This window comes from Malaclemys terrapin, chromosome 4 (assembly GCF_027887155.1).
Source record: "Malaclemys terrapin pileata isolate rMalTer1 chromosome 4, rMalTer1.hap1, whole genome shotgun sequence".
In the NCBI taxonomy this organism is placed as follows: domain Eukaryota; kingdom Metazoa; phylum Chordata; order Testudines; family Emydidae; genus Malaclemys; species Malaclemys terrapin.
In genome coordinates, this window is record NC_071508.1 from 21,080,133 (window position 1) to 21,104,558 (window position 24,426).

At 59.8% G+C, this 24,426-nt stretch overlaps 2 protein-coding genes across 3 annotated transcripts in view; both read right to left on the bottom strand.

Moving 5' to 3' along the window:
* LOC128835699 (kinesin-like protein KIF21B) overlaps positions 1-23,784 on the bottom strand; it is a 30,492-nt gene extending 6,708 nt beyond the window's left edge. Inside the window, exons 1-22 of the mRNA XM_054025285.1 lie at positions 23,778-23,784; positions 23,586-23,649; positions 22,156-22,377; positions 21,583-21,688; positions 20,809-20,908; positions 20,144-20,335; positions 17,724-17,923; positions 17,474-17,581; positions 16,103-16,171; positions 15,178-15,440; positions 14,746-14,893; positions 14,503-14,615; positions 11,592-11,646; positions 10,141-10,306; positions 9,619-9,679; positions 9,069-9,126; positions 8,166-8,371; positions 7,543-7,617; positions 6,674-6,787; positions 4,810-4,840; positions 1,843-1,978; positions 1,176-1,356 (exon numbers count right to left, since the gene is read on the bottom strand). Coding sequence (XP_053881260.1) covers positions 1,176-1,356; positions 1,843-1,978; positions 4,810-4,840; positions 6,674-6,787; positions 7,543-7,617; positions 8,166-8,371; positions 9,069-9,126; positions 9,619-9,679; positions 10,141-10,306; positions 11,592-11,646; positions 14,503-14,615; positions 14,746-14,893; positions 15,178-15,440; positions 16,103-16,171; positions 17,474-17,581; positions 17,724-17,923; positions 20,144-20,335; positions 20,809-20,908; positions 21,583-21,688; positions 22,156-22,377; positions 23,586-23,649; positions 23,778-23,784 — 2,675 coding nt within the window. The remainder of the gene's footprint in view (positions 1-1,175; positions 1,357-1,842; positions 1,979-4,809; positions 4,841-6,673; positions 6,788-7,542; positions 7,618-8,165; positions 8,372-9,068; positions 9,127-9,618; positions 9,680-10,140; positions 10,307-11,591; positions 11,647-14,502; positions 14,616-14,745; positions 14,894-15,177; positions 15,441-16,102; positions 16,172-17,473; positions 17,582-17,723; positions 17,924-20,143; positions 20,336-20,808; positions 20,909-21,582; positions 21,689-22,155; positions 22,378-23,585; positions 23,650-23,777) is intronic.
* LOC128836180 (kinesin-like protein KIF21B) lies at positions 1,240-9,216 on the bottom strand. 2 transcript variants are annotated; one of them, XM_054026198.1, is made up of 7 exons: positions 9,069-9,216; positions 8,166-8,371; positions 7,543-7,617; positions 6,674-6,787; positions 4,802-4,840; positions 1,843-1,978; positions 1,240-1,356 (listed from the first exon to the last, which is right to left on the bottom strand). In XM_054026198.1, exons 2-7 carry the CDS (start codon positions 8,345-8,347, stop codon positions 1,327-1,329), a joined length of 576 nt encoding a protein of 191 aa, XP_053882173.1. In that variant the 5' UTR covers positions 8,348-8,371; positions 9,069-9,216; the 3' UTR covers positions 1,240-1,326. The 2 variants fall into 2 exon arrangements, with proteins under 2 accessions (XP_053882173.1, XP_053882175.1); XM_054026200.1 differs by lacking the exon at positions 4,802-4,840.
* Positions 23,785-24,426: the final 642 nt, after the last annotated feature.

Below are 24,426 nucleotides of genomic sequence, written 5' to 3' on the forward strand. Positions count from 1 at the left end.
CGGGAGCAACGGCACAGCAAGGGTGACCCAGGCAGCAGCTTTCGGCACCCAAGGGAGGTGCCTTGCCGCGCAGCCAGCCAGACCCGTACCAGCAGGCATGCCAGCTCCACGCCCAGGGCGGAGCGACACAAACCCCACCCCTGGCCTGGAGTTGATGTTGACAGGCAGCCCAGGCATGTTCCCGCCCAGGGCCGGCGCTTCCATTTAGGTGACCGCACCAGGATTTGGGGGGGGGGCGGGGGGGAGGGGCGGCAATTCGGCGGTGGGGGGTCCTTCCGCGCTCCGGGTGTTCGGCGGCAATTCTGCAGCGGGTCCTTCACTTGCTCCAGGACCCGCCGCCGAAGTGACCCGAAGACCGGGAGCACAGAAGGACCCCCCCACCGCTGAATTGCCGCCGCCGACCGGGAGCACAGAAGGACCCCCCCACCGCTGAATTGCCGCCGCCGACCGGGAGCACGGAAGGACCCCCCCACCGCTGAATTGCCGCCTACGACCGGGAGCACGGAAGGACCCCCCCACCGCTAAATTGCCGACGACGACCGGGAGCACGGAAGGACCCCCCCACCGCTGAATTGCCGCCGACGACCGGGAGCACGGAAGGACCCCCCCACCGCTGAATTGCCGCCGACGACCGCGAGCACGGAAGGACCCCCCCACCGCTGAATTGCCGCCGACGACCGGGAGCACGGAAGGACCCCCCCACCGCTGAATTGCCGCCGACGACCGGGAGCACAGAAGGACTCCCATCTAGGGCGCCAAAACCCCTGGCGCCGCTCCTGTTCCCGCCAGTCAGATTGGGGAAGCCTAAAAGAGAAGTCTCAGTCTGTGGCTGGGCACCAGAGAGAGGGGCTGTTTCGCTGGGGTCTGGAAACGGCGCTGGCAGCTGCAGATGGGTCATTACCCATCATCCCTGATCAAAGCAACTGTAGGGTGAACGGTGCCCCCTGAAACAGACGAGAGGAGCAACTTCCCTGAGAGCAGAGCACCAAGCCACGGAGCTTCCACGAGCCAGGCCAGGCCAGAACGACCAGCATTGCAGCATTCCTAGACTCAGCCCTGCAGACCAGCCCGGCCACTTGGCCTTTGCAATGCTGCCCTGAGTGCAGAACGCTGGCAGGACAGCGCGTCGAGCTTGGCCAGGCCCACAGGGCAGCCTCGGTGCGTCAGGTACTTACGTGAGGGTGCGGATGCAGTTGGCCGAATCCCGGATATCCCACACCTTGATGTAGGAGGTGGAGACAGTGAAGACCAACCCTGAGTGGCTGCAGTACTTGATGGACACCACATTATTGGGGTGGACCTTTAGCGAGGCGATATCCTGGCCCGTCACCAGGTTCCACATTTTGCAGCTCCGGTCTGCGGGAGGAGGCAGGAGCACATGACACTGCGGGACCCTTCCTGTCCTCAGCAAAGGATCCCCATGGCTTCCTCCCTCCCTCCCCCTGCTCCCACGAGTGCCCCAGGGGAGCTCAGTCCCTGTGGCCCATCCAGCCTCTGGCACCTCCGCCAGACCTGCCAACGGGGGGAGGGTCTATTAGTGCCAGGTGCAAGGTGAACATCCAGCCACTAGGAACCGGGCAGAGGCCCCAACAACTCGCTTCAGGGATGTCACCACACAGCTGTTCAGCCTAATGACTCGTGCAGCATTGCTGCCCTCTGCTGGGGGGACCCAGAACTGCACCGGCCCGTTGTGGCTTTCAGGCAGGCGGGTGCCGTCTGAGCAAGAGGCTCCTGTCCTGCCCCCGCAGTTTGGGGTGGCTCAGCCCCTCCCCTGGGTAACAGGCTCACTCCCCAATGATCACACCCAGAGCTCAGCAGCCAGCCCGCCCCTGAGGCGCGCACCTTTGGATCCGGAGAAGAGCAGCTCGTTGGTGGCGTCCACGCGGAGAACGGGCTTGGAGTGTCCTTCCGCCACGGAGATGCACTGCAGCGGGGCTGTCCGGGCGCTCCTGGCACCGCCCACGGGGTTAATGAGGCCCTTTCCGTGGGAGAGAGAGAGCAAGGGCGTCAGCAGGAGGGTGCTGGCTGGGTGACCCAGGACGAAGCCAGATCCCGCCCCACGGGGCTGCCAGGGCCTGCTAGTGGGACTCCGGAGCAAAGCAAACCACAGACAGAAGCTGCCGGGCAGCCTGCTCCCCAGACAGGCCCCCCGGGGGCAGGTCACACCCCGTTGGTGCTAAGGGCTCAGAGACTCGTGCAGACCCTGCCTTGGCTTGGGGCAGGGGCTTGGAAAGGAAACGGGCTTCACCCCCTGGCCATCTTGCTGCTGGCACAGATGAGCTACCCCCCTCCCGCCGTGAGAGCTGTGGGTGGCCCCTGTGCCCCTTCCAGGAAAGATCCCGAAGCCAACAGAGTCCAGGCTGCTGCATGGCACACGCTGCCCCATCCCCTGTGGGGTCAGAGACTAGCAGGGACAGGCTGGCTCCGGACCCAACCCCCAGAACCTCCAGGCTTGAACAAACTGGGGCCCTGCTCCAGCCGTGCTGTGTGGGGCATAAGGGCACCACCCTGTGGCCAGCGGGGGGGAAGCGCCCTCTCTCCATCTGACCCACTCCGGTTTTGCAACGAGCTTCACCCTGCTTTGGCAGATGGGGAAGGGATTTTTAACAGGTCACAATCGAATCAATGGCAGAGCTGGGAACGGAGCCCAGGAGTTCTCAATCCCCCGAGAACAGGGAGAGAACCCAGGAATCCTGGCTCCCTGGCCAGGAGACAATCCTGTCTCATAGACTCATAGACTTTAAGGTCAGAAGGGACCATTATGATCATCTGGTCTGACCCCCTGCATGCTGCAGGCCATAAAACCGTCCCTACCCCTTCCCTGGACTCTGCTGTTGAAGTCCCCAATCCTGTTTTTAGTGACTTCAATCGGCAGAGACCCTCCTGCTAGAGATCCCTGCCCCATGCTGCGGAGGAAGGCGAAAAACCTCCAGAGGCTCAGCCAATCTGCCCTGGAGGAAAATTCCTTCCCGACCCCAAATGTGGCGATCAGTAAGACCCCGAGCATATAGGCAAGAGTCTCCAGCCCGACCCCGTTAGCCATTATACTATTTACCCACCATTGCTTGGCTTTCCTTGACTACTATGTTTTACCATTAAACCATTCCCTCCATAAACTTATCTAACTTTATCTTAAAACCAGACAGGTCCGTCGCCCCCACCGTTTCCCTCGGTAGGCCGTTCCAATATTTCACCCCTCTGACGGTCAGAAACCTTCGTCTAATTTCAAGTCTGAACTTCCCCACGGCCAGTTTGTATCCATTCGTTCTGGTATCCACGTTAGTACTAAGCTGGAATAATTCTTCTCCCTCCCTTGTATTAATCCCTCTAATATATTTAAAGATAGCAATCATATCCCCTCTCAGCCTTCGCTTTGTCAGACTAAACAACCCAAGCTCCTCTAGTCTCCTTTCGTACGACAGCTTTTCCATTCCTCTGATCATCCTAGTGGCCCTTCTCTTCTCAAACCAGTTCTAGGCTTTGCCCCAGCAACAGCCAATGGGGCTGTGAGCAGAGTTCAGAGGGAGGTTCTAGAGCGCTGAGCACATGAGAATCGACACCCCTGAGGAAAGAGCCCAGGTGGAAGAGCCCATCATGGAGAGGGTTGATAGCCCCAAAGCAGCTTCCCAGCCAGGATCTCTAAGCACCTCCCCTCCTCCCAGCAGGGTTGGATTACAGGTGGGGACACTGAGGCAAAGGGAGGGGAAAGGGCTTGCCCAGGGTCACACGGCACATTTGTGGCATGGTTGGAATGGATTTTTTGAGGGGCACTGAGCACCCACTACTCCAGCTGATGGTGCTCAGGGTGTCAGAGTCAGGCCCACGGTGTCTCAAATAGGCACCCAAAGGCCAGTGGGGAGATGCTCCTCTGCCAGCCTGGCCCTTTTGATGTGCAGGGAATGGGGGAAGGAGAGTTGTCCTGGCACAGACACTGCCTTGGGCTAGCGTAATTGGTTCTATGTGGCTCGTGTTGCAAACCCAGGCATGCTGGGGGCAGAGCCAGGGCCTTAGCACACCCCATTAGGGGAACTCTGGGTTGTGGCATAGCTGGCAAGCAGCCCTTTGGGAGGTTGCAGTGAGTTAGAGCAACCCCAAGGCTGCTCTAATATATCTGGGAGGCTGCACAGGCCTCAGCAGCAGCCACAGGATCCTCGGTGCCAAGAGGCTGCACCCCAGGTGTTTACTCTTTGAAGATGGGGAAACCGAGGCACAAGACAGGGATAACAATCCTGACCAGCCTCGCCATGGGTGCTGGGAGGCTGAAGCCACGTTTGTCAAGTGCTTGGAGATGTCTGAACTGAAGGTACGAGAGAAGACACACACACACACACACACAAAAAGCATCATAGTCTGGACCCTCCAAGCATCCACCGGCTCCAACAGCTGGCCTGCCCTGCCTCTTGCAGCTAGGCCAGACACAGCGCGAGATATCATCACTACCCGCCCTGCCCTCGAGGCAGAATAGAGCATGCAGCTGTCCCCATTCAGTGAAAGCACCGTACGCTATCCGCTTAAACCCCCAGCACTGCATTTCAAGACGATGGCTCAGACCTTAAGGCACTGGAGACCAGAGGCAGAAAGGGACTTCCACAGCCGGACACGGCATGCCAGGGCCATGCGGGGAAGCAGAGAGAAGGAAAGAGGGACACACAGCGAGCAAGAGCAGCACCAGGACAGAGCCCCAATAGATTTAGCAAAGAAGCAAGGCCCAGAGTTTGGCCAGCACGGATTCAGCATGCAGGGCAGGGGGAGGGAAATGCGAGAAGCAGGAGAGTTCTAATCAATAGAAAGTTGTATGTACCTCAGCACCTCCGAGACAGAGGAATCGCTGTCGTCAGACCTAGGGACAGAAAATTAGCAGGATTACGGGAGAAAAAATCCCGGATGAGAGAGGCAGCAGCGGAGTCAGAGAGTGGAGTGTTGTTATTGCATCCAAGCTAGCGGGGTAGAGAGGGAGGAGCGGACACAGAAAACCAGAGAGGAAAGGGGCAGAGGAGCAGGAAGGGATACGTGGCTCGGACACAAGATCTTTCAGGCTGGACTGGAGTCATTCAGCCAGAAGGGACTGTTAAAATCACCCAGTACAGTGCACGCCTGAGGCCTCGCCCGGGGATTCCTGCATCCAGTCTTCATTTAATCTTCCCATGGAACCCCCCGTCTCATCACTCCCACCAGCCATCCAACCTAGCCCCTCAGGTTCCGCACTCCTGGTTTTGGGGTACAGCTGGGGCGTTCTGACACGGTCCGGCTCTGCGCTATCGTGCGGTCTGATAGCAGGCGGGATGGGGACCAGGGGCTGGTCCTGAGCTGCAGGCAGTGCCATGGGCTCCCCCAGGTTAGAACATCGCCACCAAACTGGGATTCTGCAGGGAGGCAGATGGGAGGTGGTTGCTACCATAGGGCCAGGTCCTCGGGAGCTGTAAATCAAAGCCGCTCTGCTGCCCCCACGGCAGCTAGGCCAATTTGCACCCGTGCAGGGGCTGGCCCGTGACGGTCAAAGGCAGTCCTAAGGTGGGCTCGTTCCTCCGTAGAAACCAAAGGCTGCCACTGGAGAGCACCCCCACCCCACCTCCGAAGGGTCACAGCCCCTGACACCAGGAGCAATCGGAGCACCTACGGGCCCCTGGCAGAAAGCTCGCCCCACCGAGAGCAGCCATGTCACCTCCTGAGGGGGACCGGGACCTGTGAGCAGCCGGCATCTCCCCACAGAGCACAGTGGGAGAGGAAGCAGGGCCCAGAAGGGGCAGGTGCGATGGCACAGCCAGTGCCACACAGAATCGGGGTAGGGCTGACTGGGAAATGGCTTCCCCACCGCCTGGGGACCCCTGCCAAGCCCAGCGCCGACAAGCCCCATGCTTCGCTGGGGACGGGATGGCGGCTTAGTGTCCTCAGCTAGCAGCCCCCTGGACCCACCTCACCCGCTTTATAACTGCAGCCAAACCCACCCAGCAGCGTCCCTGCGGGTGAAATTCTCCTCTGCCAGCAGCCAGTGTGACAGCCGCCATCTTGGCCAACACACTGGGGCCTGAACCAGGGCCCTCCAGAGCTACGAGCAGGAGCTAAAGAGCCCAGGGCCGCTAGTGGGGCTTGTGACAGCCCCAGCCCACCAGGGAATCCCCACGGGCCCAGCGGGGGACCGGGCACTGCCACGTGTGCGCACACAACGCTAAAGGCCAGGGCACCGCTTCAGGCCTGTTCTGAGGGCTCTAGCAGTGCAATGTTACAACGAGCCTCCAGCTGGATCATCTACAGGGAGGGCATCTGCCACCCCAGGCTCTCAACAGCAGCTGCTTCTGCCTGAGCTAAAGGCCCAGGTTTGGCAGCTCAGGGGCAGCCCCGAGACAAGGTCCAGCCAGTAGAGGGGGACCAAAGACCCCCCTCCATATCAATGGGGTTATAGACAGGTCTGGCATAGGGCCCCTGCCCAGGGAGATGCTGCCCCATGTGAAGTTCTACTGCACCGGTATCGCAGCTCTCTGCCTTCGCCCTGGTCGCTTCACGAGCCCGGCAGGAGCCTGGGGCTGACTCCAGCTGGGACTGCCGGGCCCGAAGCAGAGCCGAGACGGTACCTGGGGACAGCCATGGGAGTCACCGTCTGCCATTCACTGCTCTTGGGGCTGGGCTCCCTGGAGCTTCACCCCCCTACCCGCTCCTTGCCCCGCGAGGCTCTTACTTGTCCAGCGCGGAGCCCTGGCTCTGGTTGCTGGTGAGGCGGGAGAAGACGTTGCGGTCATTGCGCGGCCTGGTGGGAGGGGACGAGGGAGGCGTGAAGCCAACGTCCGAAGTCCTGAGCCGGGGTGTTCAGAAAGAGACCCATGATCACAAGCCTGGTCCGGGGATCTACCCCCTGCCCCGCACCTCCACTCAGCACAGGGAGGCCTGCAGTGCCAGCCCATGGTGAAGTGATTATTCCCCTCTATTTGGCACTGGTGAGTCACATCTGGAGTATTGCATCCAGTTTTGGGCCCCCCGCTACAGAAAGAATGTGGACATATTGGAGAGAGTCTAGCAGAGGGCAACAGAAATGATTAGGGAGCTGGGGTACATGACTTATGAGGAGAGGCTAAGGGAACTGGGCTTGTTTAGTCTGCAGAAGAGAAGAGTATGGGGGGATTTAATAGCAGCCTTCAACTACCTGAAGGGGGGTTCCAAAGAGCATGGAGCTTGGCAAATGAGGAGTAATGGTCTCAAGTTGCAGTGAGGGAGGTCTAGGTTGGATATTAGGAAAAACGATTTCACTAGGAGGGTGGTGAAGCACTGGAATGGGTTCCCTAGGGAGGTGGTGGAATCTCCTTCCTTAGGGGTTTTTAAGGTCCGGCTTGACAAAGCCCTGGCTGGGATGCTTTAGTTGGGGATTGGTGCTGCTTTGAGCAGGGCGTTGGACTAGACGACCTCCTGAGATCCTTTCCAACCCTGATATTCTATGATTCTATGGCACAGCTGGATCCAGCACCCAGCGTCGTGCCTGGGCAAAGCCGAGTGCACAGGCCGGTCCCCGATGAGGAGCTAGGCCCATGTGCTCTCCAGCCTCTCCCCACTCACCTGGCAGGCTGCCCCTGGTCATAGGATTTCCTCCGGGTCAGAGGCGAGGTGTCCGAGCCACGGGACTGCCTAGGGCTGGAACAGAGCAAGACCTGATCAGCAATCGCCCCTCCTTGGGGCCAGGGCCCTTCAGCACTGAACAGGCCTATCCCAGAGCAAGCGAGCCGAGAGCCCTGGGGCAGCGCAAAGATCCACCTCCCGAGCCAGGGGTCCAGCGCGCTGGATCAGGCCCCGGCAGGGCCCAAGGCCAGGCCAGCGGCCCCAGCTAAGGGTTTGCGCTGTGAGCGCAGGTCCTGTTGGCTTCATCACCGAGACTGCTGCTGGAGAAGGCAGCTCCGTGCCTTCGATAAGAGGGCTGTGGAGACTGGACGCCCAACTCTGTCCGACAGCAGAACCCGGTTTGTGCCCGCCTTCCCCAGGCCCCGTCCCCCCGACGGGCAGTTTGTGGACACTGGCAATCCAAGATGGCAGAGCAAGCTGGCCCCACCACTGCATGCTGGGACAGGCTGGCTCGACCGAGAGGAGTCCAGACTCAAGGCTCCAAGGGCAGAATACGATGGCCCAGCCCACCTCTTCCCCCAAGGGCCTGTAAGCACGTGGGGACCATGCTTGCCAGGGCTTACAAGGTGCTGCCACGGGTGGGCAGGCTGATGGTGCGGGAGACCTTATCCTTGTAGTAGGAATCCCGGATGGAAAAGCCGATCCCGTCTTCCTTGATCTCCATGAGGGACACCAAGGAATTGGTGATGTTTTTGGTGGAGATGTCCAACGTGGGTCCCAGGCACTCGGCCGACACAGCCTTCATCTGGCCTGACAGCTTGGGTTCCCCCTATGGCGTGGCACAGGGAGGGGTGGGCTGAGAGGCGAGGAGTTCACTGCCCCGAGGGTAGCACGTGGAGCGAGTCTGAGACACTGGCGTCCCTTGGCCATTCAGTTCCAAGAAGCCTCTGGGGCCAAGCACCCAGCAGTGGCAGATCTAGAGAAACCTTTCAGTTGGGCCCCGGTTGCCAGCATTAACGTTTCATGAGCTCATTAATGAGGGCAACAGGAAGTACCCCCTGTGCAAGGCTGAAACGTGTATGGCCCAGAGTGCCGGAGCAGCTCTCCCAGGAGGATTCGGCACACGGAGGGACTGGTCCAGTCAATTAGCCTCTGGGAAGGGCGCACAGCACCAGGGCGTCACATGGGTTTTATTTGCTCCCAGAGGAGGGCTAGACAGCACCAGGGCACCTTGCCTGGATTCAGGGAAGCCCAGTACAGCTCAATGATGTGGCATTTGGGGGTTTAAAGTAGGCTCTACGACTCAAGGAGCCATTTATAGGGCCAAAGTAACACGCCAGGCACGGCCGTCACCAGGAGACCAGACCCCGGGCTATTTCAGTTCCAGACCCAAGACATTCCGCCCATGGAGAAGACTCCCGCCAAGGGCCACCGCCCAGCCGTGAGCACAAAGGGAGAGGGGGTACAATGGACCAAAGACCCCACATCTGGATGTTAAATGGCCCTGTCTGTGGCTGTGAACTGACCTTGAACTTGAAGTCGTCCTGGCTGGCCGAGCCCTTCAGGGTGAAAGACTGGGAGAAGCTGTAGGAAACAAAGGGTTAAATGGCCGATCCCCTTTAAGGCTTAACTTAAAGCTAAAGGAAGAAACCACTGCCCATCACCCCCACCCCATAACACCCTATCACCAGCCCGGCTACGGTTCCTCCTCCCATTCCCCGAGGTACAGCCCATCCCCAGGTCCCTTTCGGGGCCCTCTTCCCTCCCAGCTCCGTCTTGCCCCTGGCCCTCAAGAGGAACGATTACTGGGACAGTTCTGTACAGCCCCTGCACGCCTGGGTTTGAGCACGGCCAGTCATCGCGTGTGAGTAGCCTGTGCACCGTCGGGTCCCACGTAGGAGCTCCGAGGGGCTGGAGCATGCTTGGTGCAGACAGAACCTGGAGAATTTAGCTGCCAAGCTCTAACGGGTCTACCTTGCCAATGAGTGCCACAGAGATGTGCCCCCCTCCCTCCATAGATCCCGCCGCTCAGGGGCGCACGAGGCTGGGACACTGCACGCTCCCTGGTGCGCTTACCTCCCCTCCGAGGCCAGGCTGAACTCCCAGATCTCCTTGTCCGTGCTGGCGTAGCCGTTCTCTGCACAAGGAACGGCCGACAAGGGTGCGTCAACGCGACAGAGGGTGGGAGGGCACCGCACTGGGCTGGTCCGATCAGAGCCAGCCAGCAGGCAGTCGCCAATCAGCGTGTGGCCCTTTAGGTCCTTGGGACCACCCCCCAGACCTGCTATCATTAACTCTTTGCCACCAAAGCGCCATCAGTGCATCCTCACGGCTGGACAGGCTGTGACCATGTGGGCTGATACGTCTGGAAGAAGCGGGCCTATCACTCCTGCCCACAGGGTCAGAGCAATGCCAAGAGCCCTGGGGTGGGCTCCATCTGTCCCAATGGGCAGACGTGCCATCTGTAGGGGCAGGGAAACACCCCAAGCCTTCCCAGCTGCTGCCAGCCCCAGGCCCCACATCAGCGCTGCCGGCTGCTTTGCCAGCCAATGCCCAGTACTCACGGGGGTCCCCAGGAGGGAAAAGCCCAGCACCCACCTTGCTGCACGTTGTGGATGAGCGCCTGCAGCTCGGGGTGGGACTCCGCTTTCTCCCGCAGGGCATCCAGGATCACATGGTTCTGGGAGGAGCCGGTCACATCCCTTTGTCTCAGGCGCCCTTCCAGCAGGCGAATCTGGGCTTCTTTCTGAGCCACCTGCAGCCCCTGTTTGGCGGGAGCAGGAGGTTACCTTCCGTCCAGCACACAGGACGGGCCAGTGGGTGGAACGGGGAATCAGCTCCTGGCTTCAGTCCCTGTCCCTGGGCACAGATGCAGGTTCCACACCAGCCTCACTCAGCTGCTGCTTGTACCCCTGTGACAATGCGGTTCTGGCGGAACCCAACTGAGAGTGCCAACTCAGGACAAATTGCTCAAATAGGGCAGTTACAGCCCAAGGCTGGGCTTTTTCCACCTCTAAGGCAAACCAAACCAGCCAGACTAGGAGGACTTTGGTCTCACCCCACTGGCTAACCGCAAGTCTCACAAGCGGTCTCCTTAGACACTCCAGTTTCCCAGTATTACCACCAGTGCCACTCGTTATGGGGACAAATGGTTATGAAAAGCAATACCGCAGTAAAAGAAAAAAGGTTCTCCTGATCCCAAAGGGCCAAGCCCCAGACCCAGGTCAATATACAAATCAGATCTTACTCACAAATCACGCTGTTGCCAATCCTTTAGAATCTAAAGGTTTATTCATAAAAGGAAAAAGATAGAGAGGAGAGTTAGAATTGGTTAAATGGAATCAATTACATACAGTAATGGCAAAGTTCTTGGTTCAGGCTTGCAGCAGCAATAGAATAAACTGCAGGTTCAAATCAAGTCTCTGGAATACATCCCCCGCTGGGATGGGTCCTCAGTCCTTTGTTCAAAGCTTCAGCTTGTAGCAAAGTTCCTTCAGAGGTATGAAGCAGGATTGAAGACCAGATGGAGATGAGGCATCCGCCTTATATAGTCTTTTCCAGGTGTAAGAACACCTTTGTTCTTATTGTGGAAAATTACAGCAAAATGGAGTCTGGAGTCACATGGGCCAGTCCCTGCATACTTTGCTGAGTTACAAGGTGTATCTGCCTTCTCTCAATGGGTCCATTGTATAGCTGATGGTCCTTAATGGGCCATCAAGCAGGCTAGGCAGAGCTAACACCATTTTGTCTGGGATGTCACCCAGCAGCATAGCAGAAGTTTGAAATACAGACAGTATAGAGCCAATATTCATAACTTCAACTACAAAATTGATACACACATATAGACAGCATAATTATAACCAGTAAACCATAACCTTGTCTTAGACACCCCATTTGACCCCCCTTATACAAGATCTGTGTGCCACTACAGGACCTTGGTTGCAACAATGATCTATATGGTCCCAGAGGATATCAATAACATCACAAACCCATTCCCCTCTCTGGGTCCAGCAGCACACAGGCCAGGCAGGCCTCTCAGTCTCCCTCACCCACGCACAAAGGATGCCCCAGGCGCAGCCAAACAGCCCTGGCTCCAAACCTGACCTGCAGCAATTGTGATCCCACGCTAACAGGGGGCCTCCTGGGATCCCATGTTCTGCGACCCACCCCACAGAGCTGCACCCCCACTTGAAGGCCCTTTGCCTGACCTTATCGATGGATGCCTTGAGGAAGTTGTCCAGCAGGAGGCGCGCCTCGGCCAAGGAGCAGGAGTTGATCACCACTTAGGTGTCGGTGGAGTCCAGCTCCTCCTACGGTGCAAGAGAGACCCCTAGGGAGGGGAATTAGAACGGCGCTGAGGGCGGTGAAGGGCAGAAAGCAGAGGGCCAGCAGAGACACCGGCACCACGGAACTGGGAGGGGTTCCTTGACTGGCTGATGCCGTCAGGGACACAGGTGCTCTGTGAGCAGGCGGCGGGGAAGACGACTTGCATGCCAATACTGTGCATGAGCACTCGCACTGGACGTGTGCCTGGAACCAGGCCCCTGATTGGGCCATCTATGGGGACTGAACCACACACCTGCGGATTTAAAGAAGAGGCGCTTCTACCGCCTGGACGGCAGGAGCTGCTCGCTAGCCAGGTGACCAGAGCAGACCAAGGGCAGGTTTACACTGGGAACTTATACCAGCATAGCTATGTCTCTCCAGGGTGTGAAAATCGTGCCCCGCCCATCCTGGAGAGTGTAGCTCTGCCGACCGAACTAAACAGCCACCTCCTTGGGAGGTGGATTACCTACTCCGACGGGGAGGAATTTTCCTCCAGGGTAGATTGGCTGAGCCTCTGGAGGTTTTTCGCCTTCCTCCGCAGCATGGGGCAGGGATCACTAGCAGGAGGGTCTCAGCCGATTGAAGTCACTAAAACACAGGATTGGGGACTTCAACGGTAGAGTCCAGGGAAGGGTCTTGCGGCCTGCAGCATGCAGGGGGTCAGACCAGATGATCATAATGGTCCCTTCTGACCTTAATGTCTATGAGTCTATGAGTATACACCTAAAGCCTTGCAGCTGTAGCAGATTAAGCGTAGACATATACTAAAAACCTGTTTACGACCTCCAGCTGCTAGGAGGGGAGCAGAGAGCTACACTGTGCTGAACCTGGGTCAGACCCCCCATGTCATTAACGGTGCGTCCACACAGCAAAGAAAAACCCACAGCAGCGAGCCTCTGGCCAAAGGATTCGGGCTTGCACTACGGGGCTAAAAGTAGCAGTGTAGACATTCCCGCTCATGGGCTCCAAGACCCTCCAGAGCCCAGGCTCCAGCCCTTGTGTGAATGTCTACACTCTTCGTTTTAGCCCCGTAGCCCTGCGAGCCAAGGCAATGGATCCAGGCTCTGAGACTTGTGCTGTGGGGTTTGCCTTGCAGCACAGACACCCGACAGGTGCCAGGGAGAAAGGCCTCATTATTAGGCTATTGTTTCTCTGTGGAAATATTTGATTAAACAAAAATTTCCTTTCTGGTCAAAATCCCACCCTCCCTTTACAAAAATCTGACATCAGAAAAGAGACTCAATGTTTGACAACAGCTTTCAGCACAAGTTCGCGGTTTCAGAAAAGGGAAACTCTTTCCCAAGACCCCCAATTTTTTTGCCTTAAACCATCAAAACTGATTTTCAAAAACCACAAAAATTCCAGTTTCTCGGGGGGGGGGGAGGGGAGGAGAAACTGATTTTTTCTTCCCCCTGGGAAATTTCAAAAGAAAAACTAAAAGGGTTTGAGATTTCCTACAAAAGCAAACAGCATCTTCAACCCTCTCCCATGGCTACACCTGGAGTTGGCTCTGAATACCGGGCTGCCCCGCGTGCTTGGCTTCGGTCTAGGCTACAGGAACGCCACTGTGGAACTGGGCTGGGTCGAGGCAGTTTCTCACAGGAGGTTGTGTTGCCGTATACGCAGGGAATGGAGAAAGCCCATGTTCTAAGCATGTTTGGAGCCTGGCGGCAACCCAGGCTGGAGCCTGGTGCTGACATGGGTTTTTCTGTGCACACAGACAGGATTGAGCGTGGCTAGACCACGCCTTGCCCGCAGTACTGGATACATCATGGGTACATTTGTCCCATGGTACGGACAGGGCTTCCACTGACTCCAGCATGTGCAGAACTCCCATCAGGGCTGTTGGGCCTAGCAGCTGGTGGTGGACATCATGCTCTCCGCAGCCGTCCCTTCCACAAATAAACCATCCAGCACCGATGGAGACCCTGACGGACCAACATATAAGGGGCTTCCTAAATCCTGGCCCCGACCTTGCAGACCGTGCAGCGGAAGAGGGCTGATTCTTGGCCTCTGCTGGTCCAAGCCAAGCCACAGCCATGTCCGTTAGCCTGGCGCCCACGGGCCTACGGCTGCCTATCGCACCAGCCCCGTGAGTGCTCAGGCACCTGCTGAACTGGGCCTTATACAGCCGTCATCAGCAAACAAGCAGAGAAAGCAGCCAGACTGCAACAGCTGCTCTGTGACGTTTCTGTAGGGAGGGGGCGAGCTCTGGGGGCTAAGAGCAGGGAGCCAGCTCGGCCCTGACTCCCCGCGTGACCCACGACACAACGTTTCAGCCCAGAAGTTGGAGCTTAGAAAGCAAGAGGACCCTGCAAACCTGCCTCCTGCAACCCTTATGCTTAAACTGTCTAGAGGAAGAGTCCAGCCAGCCAGCCTCCTACTCACGCCCAGTCCCCACCCCAACTATCAACCAGCCCCCAGAGCACCCCCTTTCCCTTACAGCACACAATGCCCTGGGGTGATCTCCCCTGCTCCCCCTCCCGTGAGACCAACTCCCCATATACAGACCCCCTGCACCTCCCCCCGCCCGCAGGCCCCCTCCCCCGGCACCTTGGTCTCCTCCAGCTGCATGATGGTGGCCTGGCAGTCGGCGATGCTGTCGGTGATGTAGTCAATGTTGGAGGTCAGCACCTGATCTTCTCGTTCAGCTCCTGCAGGCCCTTCTGCTCCTCCGGGCTCTCCGCCTGCAGCTTTCCCCTCTTCCCCTGCAGCGCCTCCTGCAGCAGCGCCAGCTCCTCGCGTTTCTGGGGGGCGGGTGGGAAGGAAACGCCTCAGCCGGCGCTGTCCAGGTGCCAGCAGCCTCCCAGCACTCCTGGCCCTCGGTCATGCTCAGGCCACCCAATCCCCACCAGGGCACTGCCCCCCACACCTCACCTTGATCAGCCGCTCCATGCCCGCCTCCAGGTTGACGATGGTCATCCTCTGCATGACAACGTCAAAGATGCGCCACTCCAGCGACTGCCACTTGAGCCGGGCCGCCTTGCTGAAGGTCTGGCTCATCCCCTTCTTTGGGAACTTCTTCCTGCAGTGGGATGGGACACGGTCAGGGGGCTTCCACCAGGCGGGCGCTCGGCCATCACGCCCGCTAGTGCTCAGGACAGAGGGGCATTTACACATCAGGTCTCCAGCCAATGTGGAGAGTCTCACGTGTCAAACCACATGGCAGAGTCGCCCACGATGATAGAGCGATCGTTTCCCGTGTTCCCACAGAACTCCGCTCCCATCTAACACCCAGGAGCCCGGGGCCTGAGGGCCAAGCAGGGAACGAGGCCGCGGGGGACACAGATTCGGAAGCACTGGTCTGACCTGACGGGCCAAGCCCCATTCACGGAGGGCGAAGGGTCTCCCAGGAAGTGGTCGATTTTCCGGTTCCACTGGCGCACGATGCTGGAGACCGAGCGAGAGCCGGACTCCAATTCCGAGGAGGTGGTGCTGGCGGACACCTCCGCACCTGAGTCCAGCATGGCTGGCTTCTGACTCAGCCTCCCAGAGACCCCGTTCGACATGGGCTTGGCCAGGCGGCGCAGAGCAGAGACCTGGGTGAGAGCAGTGCCTGAGGGCTGGGCCTCCTGGGAACACCCGCAGGGGGCATCGACCCCAGCCGCAGAGCGACTCCAATGCTTCTCAGGTGGCAAAGTGAGCCCGGGAGCAGCTGAGCACCTTTCAAGAGAGCTGAGCCTATCTGGGCTGGGTGAAGGTCTGGTACCCGTGGATAGCAGTTTCCCAGAATGCATCAGGAGGGGCTGGGATCGAAGCACCGCACCATCCCGCGAGCTGTACGGGTGCTGGGGCAGGAGGCAGCCTGGACGAGTCACGTGACCAACTCAGCTGCCAGGACCCAGCTCCAGGAAGGAGGGAGGGAGACACAGCCTGTTGTGCACGGTCGCACATGGCATGCAGAGAATTCCTCCTTCCTGACCCCAGAAGATCAGCTGCCCCCGGAGGCAGGCGTTTCTTCCCTCGCAATCACTGTCATCTCCTGCCTGGTTACTCCTGGCCATAAAACCACCAGGCTCTGTGGGAAATCCACCCCCCCCAGGGCCAGCGCCTTGGGATCAACCCAGGATTGGCGGAGCACGACCCACTGGGACAGCGGAGGGGACTATTCCGTCTGGAGAGGCCCCAGGGCCCTGCCCACGGCCCGATCCAGGAGCCAGGCCTTAGCGCCCACCCAGTCACGGCCCCGTGAGCGGCTCTCCAGACCCCCGCAGGTGCAGGGGCTGGCACTCACCTCCTGGGTTTTCCTTCGCAGCACGATTTCCTGCTGCCGCTTCTGAGTCTCCAGCGCCCGGATCTGAAACTGCGCGGGAGAGAAGCCGAGCCTCAGTCGAGTCCTGAGCGGGCGTGAGCCGCTAAAGAGGAACCCAGGGTCTGGGGTAGAACCCATGGCAGCAATGGGGGAAGGGGAGGGGACCCAGGGCTCCCCCACCCCCTTGCCTGGGGCCAGCACATGGGATGTTCAAAATCTGGCCCATGGCCTGCCCTGAGATCTCACCAGCAGCGGTATAAAACCTGGAGCAACTGGGGCTAATCGGGATTTATTCTGCTGTAACCGATGATGGCAGCACTGTGGCATTTGTACCTGCCCTGAGCAGCAACCAGAGATGCAAGAGGAAGCAATCACCTCCTCTGACCTGGGGAAGGCGGAACCTGCCACCCCACCAGGTGCTGATCTCAAGGGATGGACAGACAGATGGACATGTGGTTGGGAGAGGGGGACGTGCTGCGCCTTCAGCAGGGGGAGGAGTCCCCAGACAGTCAGTGGGGTGGCTGGTTTCCGCACAGGGTGCCCAGCACACAGCTCCCCAACCAGGCAGGGTTTTGCGCTGTTCTATGCTGCCGGCCCCATTCCTGGCTTCACAGGACCTGCAGGCCTTGGCCGGCCAGTGGCCCAACACGGGCTCTGAGAGGAGCGGGCCTGGGGGCCAAGCCGGGCACTGATCCCAGCGGCCGGGCACCCGGAAGAGCTCTAACACACTGTCAAGCAGAGGTAGGGCAGGACTGAACGTGGAATGTTCTTGATGCAGGTGACGGCTGGATTCACATCGCAGCAGCAGCAGTGTAAATCTGGAGCGACTCCGCTAATGTCAATGCAGTTACTCCAGATTTACAATGAGTGTAATAGAGAGTGGAATCCGGTCCTCTGTTGGTGCAGTGCTTGTTCCAGATTTCCCATCGCCTTGCTCAGCCATCCCTGCGGCTCAGCCCCAGCTTTGCAGGGCTCCCCTGCTGCCCCATATCCTGAATGGCCCCACTCCCTGTCTCAGCCCTGCTCCGTCACAGGGGCTCCCCTGCCCCTGCCCCACCCTGCGTCAGGGACTCTGGGTGCAGGCTGGCTCACCCAGGTAACTGCTCACCTGTGCACAGGGGAGGGGACCTGACAAATCATGCATCAGCGAGGGCTCTCCAGCACCCTCCCCATCTGGTCCCAAGGAGCCTGGCTTGGGGCATCTCCCCAGGAAAGGCCCAGACCCATTGGAGAACCCGCACTCCCTGCTGCACCCTGGCCAGCTGGTGTGGGAGCTCAGAGCTGAGTGAGGGGCACAGGCCCCAGCCAGAGCTGCCCTATCTGCAGAGCCCTGGCAAGGAGCTGGGTTCTCACCTCCTGCCTGCGCTGCTCCTTCTTCAGCTGGGCGATCTCCCGATTCCGCTCGGTCTCCACCAGCCGCCTCCGCTGCTGCTCCTCCCGCATCTGCTTCATCAGTGCCACCTGCGGGCCCCCCGACAGCCACACCCAGCATAAGGAGTGTGCACAAGGGGCTGTGCCCATCCACCGTCCCTCCCCAGTTTGAAGAGCTAGCACAAGCAGGCCATGCCCCTCCAGCCCCCTCCTCCTCTGCCCAGCCAGGTACCTTCGCCTTCTTCATCTCTGCCACCTCAGCCTGCAGCTTCTTGAGCTCCCGCTCATAGCGCGACTGGTTCTTGAGCAGGCGAGCACGTTCCTTCTGGGCTGCCTGCAGCTTCTGCAGTTCCCGATTCATCTCCTTCAGCCGCTTCTCGTAGTCCGCCTTGATCTTGTTGGCCTTCTCCTCCGTGTAGCATTCCATGGTGCCTGAAGGGGGTGGCGCAGAGACGCTCAGAGTGCCAGGCTAGGCCGAGCCCATCACGCTCCATCCCACCCAGCTGCCCCCTGGACCCACCAGGCCCCCAGGGAAAGCACCCTCAGTGGGGGGCACTTTAGATTAACTCTTGGCCTCCAGGGACAAGCCTGCCTGGTCCAGCAGCTCAGGAGATGTTCAATGGCCGAGTAGCCCAGACCAGTCATTGCCTGCAAGCCAGAACCATGGGCCTATTTTAGACCAATAACCCCGGCAGCAGAGCAGTGCCAGGCGTGTGCCAGGGACCGCACCGCTCCAGGGACTGGGTGCACACTGTTCTCCTCCAGGCAGCCATTGCTGTTCAGCCCAGAGGGGGATGCTGCTGAGATGAGTTTGGTGGGACTCAGCTGGGGGCAGGTGTCTCAATCACTAAAGTCTCAGTTATAGCATCAGCTGCCCCACTCGGGGAAGATGCCCAGGACTGAAAAGCCCTGGAGATGGAGCTCTCTGCATGGGCAGGCTACGCTGCTGCTCCTGCATTGGAGAGCCACAGTTTCCTCGCTGGGAGGAAGTCGGGAGCAGCTGGGAGCTTGGCCGCAGATGCCAGGCGGCTTTGCCTCTTTGCCTGGCCCTGTCTCCCTGACACGTGTCAGAGCTTGGAGCTCCTCCGAGGGAAGGGACTTTCCCTGGGCCCTACACCCACTGTCTCCCCACAGCCAGCGGGCTGCACAGCTGGGAGGTCACGGGGTCACCAGGCCCAGCCCTGATCAAGAGGCGGGACAAGTGGCACACAGCAGAGGAGAAGGATCGATCCCAGGAGCTGGGAAGCCAGACACGGAGCAGCCAGCGGGAATCTCTGGGGACCGCAAGAGAGGCATGGAATGCAGGTGTTAGCGGGGGAATGGTCCCGCTACTGTGGTAAACTTTCCTGGCTTCTGCACTACCCCGGTGAAGTGGGCTAGCGAAAGGATCCGAGTCCTCGCTCCCACTTCCTTTACCCAGAGGCCTCCCTGCCCTTGAGGGCTCCCCTTCCACTCTCCTGTCTGGCAGAGTCCTCGTAAACCCCGACAAGGCTGGGCCCAGGATTCCTGGGGGGCTCGACCCCCAACCCTGCTGTGGTCACCCAGGACAGGGGCTAGGGTGTCCCCACTCCAGAGTACTCTCTCTGCACTGGGCACCTCCCTGACCCACTGATCATTTCATAAAATTTAAAGCAAATACAAGTTGTTTAATTAACAATTAACTTTATAAAAGAATAAGGAAAAATGGGAAAGGTTAAAGGAAAACACATCACCCCGCTCTGTGGTAGGGAACATCACAAACAGTGTCTCTGGAACGTCAGGGCAGGTCACCGTCTGTTCCTTGTAGGTCCCAGGCTCCTTCTCAGGCCCTGGCTGTGCTGCAGAGACGCTGCGGGTCGGACACTTGCTCTGGCGGTGGCCACACGCTCTCAGGCTCTAGGTGGCAGGACCCTTTTTCCCAGCGTCGCCCCCGCCCGGTCGGGGTTATGATCCCCCCTCCGAGTCTGGCCTGCAAGGCCTCTTGGCTGAGGCATCTCCCTGTGCTGGGCCCACTGCCCAGGGTCCCCCTCACTCTCCCCAGCTGCTCACCGCACCCAGCTCCGGACGGCTCCAGCCCCGGCTCCAGCTCCAGCTCCACTCGGCCTCAGCCCGGCTGCTGCTGCTGCTCTGCCTTCAGCTCCCTGGGCTGCTTCTCTGGCCCCTCTGGCTCCGGTTGCTGCAGCTCTGCCCCCAGGGCAGCTCTGCTCTCTCTGGGCTGTGCTCTGGCTTTGGGGCTGCAGCTCTGCTCCCAGCAGCTCAGCTCAGCTCGGGCCCCTGCTCTCTCCTTAGCTCGGCCCCACCCTGTCCGACCCAGGCAATTCCAGCTCACCCGGAGGAGGGGACCCCCCCCCCTGGCCTCCTGACTCCCTGATTAGCTGCCCGCCCTGTCAATCAGACTGATCTGGAGCATTGGCCTCTCCCCATTGTCCCTGGGGACTGTCAGTCTCAGGCTCCTGATTTGCCATCGACCCCTCCCCTTTTAGTGCTGGGAGCAGCCAACCAAAACCCCCCCACTGAATGTTAGTAAGGGGGCAACAGTCCCTTACACAGGGACAGGGCCCAGTTTGGGCCTCACTGGGCGCCGGGAGAACCCCAGGGTTTCTCCTGCCAGCGCTGGCTCAGAGGACCCGTGCGGTGGGATGAGCCGGGGGGTGGAGGGGGCACTGCCTGTACTGAGGTTCTGCAGCACCCGGTCCCTCTCCAGCTGGGTGTCGCGGATCTTGTTCTGCAGCAGGATTAGCTTCTCCTCGGACTGGTGCTTGAGGGTCTGCAGGCGCCGCTGGCTGTTCTCCAGCTCCTCAATCAGCTTCTGCTCGATCTCGATCTCGCAGGTCAGGTCGGCCAGATCAGCCTGGAAATTCACCACTAGAGGTGGGGGGAGAGTCAGTCAGCCAGGCAGCCCCGGGGAGGTCAGGAGGAGAGAGCCTGGCAGCCCTGGGCCGGCCTGGAGAGGGGAGGGGCAGTGCCTGGCTCACGGGTCCCCTATGGACTCTGGCATTGCAGAGGAAAGGAGGCAGATGAGGCAGGACTCAGAGGGGATGGCATCTCGCTCCTGCGGTCTTAGCCTTGCCTGGGTACCCGAAGGCGAATGCGGGGGGCTGAGGAGGAAGGGACAGAGCTTGGCAGCCAGGCCTGTGCCACTGAGCACCAGCTGAGCCGGGGCACCTTAGCACCCTGACTGGCACCTCGTGCGCCTCCAGCCAAGACCTGCCCAGCTCACCCTACAGGCCCACTGCAGCCGCCTACCGCCTCCCCAAAAGGGGCACAGCCCTGAGTCACTGCAGATATCCCCGGCCCCAGCCTAAGCACAGAACTGGGCGCCGTGCCCTCCGAGTTACCCTTCTCCTCCGCATTGGAGTCCGAGTCCACCAGGCTCTCCTCGCTGCCCGAATCCTCGTCCTCATCCTCACAGCCACTCTCCTCCCGCTCCTCCTCCTCCTGGGAAACAAGCGCAGGGTTAGGGCAGAGATCAGGAGCCTTCGGCCCCTCTCTTATCGTCGCAGGGGCTCAGGCCTCTCCCCATCCGCCACCCCCAGATGTGGGTGAATTAAAGCGATTGCCTCGGAAACCAGTGCCAGGCAGAGGCAGGAGAGAGGACGTTTGACCCGGGGCCAGGGGCAGGGCTGATCCCTGTGTGCAAAGGGAGTGGGCCATGTCTGGGGAGCTCCCCCGACCCTCCCCGCTGAGATGGCAGCTGAAAATGAAGGACCTGATGAGAACCTCCGGGACGGCTGGGGCAGAGGGGACACGGTTCACGGGACAAAGCCCAGCTGCATGGAAAGGCCTGTGGCTAGTTGTCCTGCCCCACCTGTTGCCAGGGTGTCAGATGGCACAGGGCACTGCCAGGGGGCAGAGGGGACTGTCTTACCCGCCATCCTCGGCCATGCCCTGCCCCCACTCTCCACACCTAGGCAGGGCCAAACAGCAGCAGACTGGCTGCCCTACGGGGGGGTGGTCATGGACCCTGCCCCTGCCCCCCGGATCCCCTGCGACTCCCACAGACAGGCTGGGGTTTGCCCCACCTCCCTGGGTGCGGCAGGACACAGCTGCCCCAACCACGGGCGAGGAACAGAGAAGGCCACTGGCATTCTGGCTAGCAATCGGGCTCCCACCACCCACTCCACGGGGGAAGCCTCTCGCACCTCCTCATTCTCGTCCGTCTCCTCCCCGTTCTCCTGCTGCAGCTTTGGCCTCTTCTTAAAGGCCTCCTTCTCCGGGCTGCCAGGAAGAGACGGGATGAACCGCGGTGACTGGGGAGCCCTGGCACACGGTCCCCTTAGACCATACATCCCCAACACCCTCCATCTCAGAGCCCTTCAGGAACCCAGCTTCACTGCCCTCCAGAGAGACGGGCCAGGCAGTGTTACCAGATGGGGAGACTGAGGCACAAGGAGGGGAAGGGACTCACCCAAGGTCATGTGGCACGTCAGAGGCAGAGCTGAGAAAAGAACCCAGGAGTCCTGATTCTCTGCTGTATGGCTTTGGCTTCCCAGGGATGGGGCAGGACAATGTCTGGACCAGCAGGGCTGATGGGGGCTGGAGGGTGCCAGGGCTGGAAGCCAAGGGAGAAGTGGGCATCCCAATAACTATGGTCCTGCCATAATAATGAAGAGCCAGGGATGGGAGCACCCAGAACAGCCCCTTCCCTCCCCCCACTCTGTTCCCAGCAAGGAGTTGGCCATCACCTCTTCCTCCGCTGCTTGGTCTCCTTCTTCAGCTGCTCCAGGTCCTGCTTGGCCCGCTGGAGGACTTCGGTGGCCTCTGCCTCCATGGAGACCACGGGGCTGCTGAGTGCCCCCAGGCCTGGGCCTGGAGACGAGCCCAGGGAGTACGGGGGCCTGGAGGAGACCCGCGACAGACTCCGGCGGAGCGACTCGTTCATGGCTTCGCTCTCCAAGAGCTTTGTCCTGGGGATCGGAGGGGCTTTTGGTTACGGAGATCTGCTGCCCTGGGCAGATGTCCAAAAACCCCAGGGGAAAAGACACCCCCTCCCCCCAACCTCTAAGGAGGGGTGACCGGGAGAGTGTGTGTCTGGAACCTAAACTGCCCTCGCTCAGCTCGGACAAAGGGGCTCAGGGCTCTGCTCCCGGGGAGGGGTGCTGCAGAAGGACATCGCAGGGAAGGAAAGCTGGCATGGCCACCACTAACCATCTGCATGCCTCTTGTGGGAGCAAAGAGTCACAGCAGATGCCATTTCATGGATTTAGTGCCTTCACTTAGATGGCAATGCAGCCCAGGCCACGTCACAAAGGCCCCAGGGCTTCCCACCAGGTCTGAACGCTAACGGGAGAGAAGCAACCCTATGGCCGACAGCCAGTTCTCAACAGCCACGGTGATACGCTGACATGGCAGCCTAAGGGTTAATCTTCAGCAGCGGCTGCGCTAGACACGGTGGGGCACCTCTGTTTTCTAGCATTACAGACGGGGTCTGGATCCTCAGCGGGAGGGGCGTAAATCGGCATTGCTCCAGGGACCCCAGTGTGACAACGCTGATTTTACACCAGCTGAGAATCTGGCCCAGAACGAGCGAGGGGATTCCTGTCTCCAGGGTTGTCAGTTTCTCCAGCACGAAATCCACATATGAGCAGCACTAGCTATCAGACTGCATTTCAATGTACCCCTGGGAGGCATTTAAGTCTGGATCAGCCAAGGCTCCAGAGAAAGCTTGGGAGCACAAGGGCCGGACAGGACGCCCTACAGGATGGAGACATTTCCATCTCGAATGTGGGGCTTTTATTTATATTTCAGCAGCACCGAGAGAGACGGGCTCAAGGCCCTGTTGTGCCAGGTGCTGCACACACCCATGAGACGGGCGCTGCCCCAAAGCACCGACAATCTAAATGGTCGCATCAGACCAAAGGCAAGAGAGAGGGGAAGTGACTTGCCTGAGGTCATTGGCAGAGCTGCGATGCCAGCCTACTATTTGAACCCAGTGCCCGCGGCACCAATCACCCAGCCGGGAGCGGCAGAGCCAGAGAGGGAATCTGGGCCTCCAGAGCCCCAGGTCAGCAGCCCCCCCGCTAGCCCGCACTGCCTCTTTGCAGGTCCTCTCAAGCTGCACGCGATATGTGGACCCCCCAGATGGGCGGAAGGAGAGAACGTGACCCACGCCCACCTGAGCTGCTCGATCTCCCGGATGTAGTTCTGGATCAGGGAGCCGATGGCCTCGTTGCCGTCACCTGGAGGGACAGAATTAGGATCACAGACAAGATCAGAAACACCTAGCAGCTGGGCTGCCACTCAGCTGCCCTTGGACCTGAGCTCTGGGGTGGCTGTAATTTTCGTGGGACCGATCCGCATGCCCCACCTCGCATACATGTTCTCTGGAGGTGCCCATCCTCACCTGCCTTGGCCAGTATCAAATTGGCCTCCTGGCTCTCAGGTGGGTGACCCGGCTGTTGATGGCATCAATGGCCTCCTGCATGGCCTTCACCCTCATGCGCAAGGAGGCGTTCTCCTTCTGGAGCATGGCGTTCTCCTGGAACAAGTCACTGTAGCCCTCGGCGCCGTCCTCCCCGATCACACGCTTGCCCTGCGGGGAGAGGAGAAAGGGAGATGCAGAGAGGGCAAAGCCACAGCGTCGGTCAGCCCTGGCCAAACCCAGCCGGCCACGTGCTCAATGGCGCCGCACTGAGGAAGATGGGTAGGGTAACCCTACGTCCCGTTTCGGCTGGGACAAGTCCCTTTTTTAAGCCATGTCCCGGGCGTCCCGACTTTTTTTTTGCAAAAGTGGGCATTTGTCTCCAAGGGCAAACGGGACAAACACCCAGTTTTGTCAAGAAAGTGGGGTGCAGAGGAATGTGGGCGGGAGGCCGGGATCCAACGGGGGGCAGGCAGGGCTCAGGTGAGCAGCGACGCTGGCCCCAGCCTTTGGGAAATAGTCGGCCTATCCCGTATGTGCTTTGCTGCTCGCCCCAGCCCTGCCTACCCTCTGCACAGGGAGGGGGGCTCGCGTG

Excerpts from the sequence above, each read along its gene's own strand:
- LOC128836180 (XM_054026198.1), bottom strand. The coding sequence starts at position 8,347 with ATGAAGGCTGTGTCGGCCGAGTGCCTGGGACCCACGTTGGACATCTCC. Across the intron at positions 4,841-6,673 it reads CAGGGCTCCGCGCTGGACAA|GTCTGACGACAGCGATTCCT; the intron begins GTAAGAGCCTCG and ends TTCTGTCCCTAG. Across the intron at positions 1,979-4,801 it reads TCTGTCTCGGAGGTGCTGAG|GGCCTCATTAACCCCGTGGG; the intron begins GTACATACAACT and ends TCCCACGGAAAG.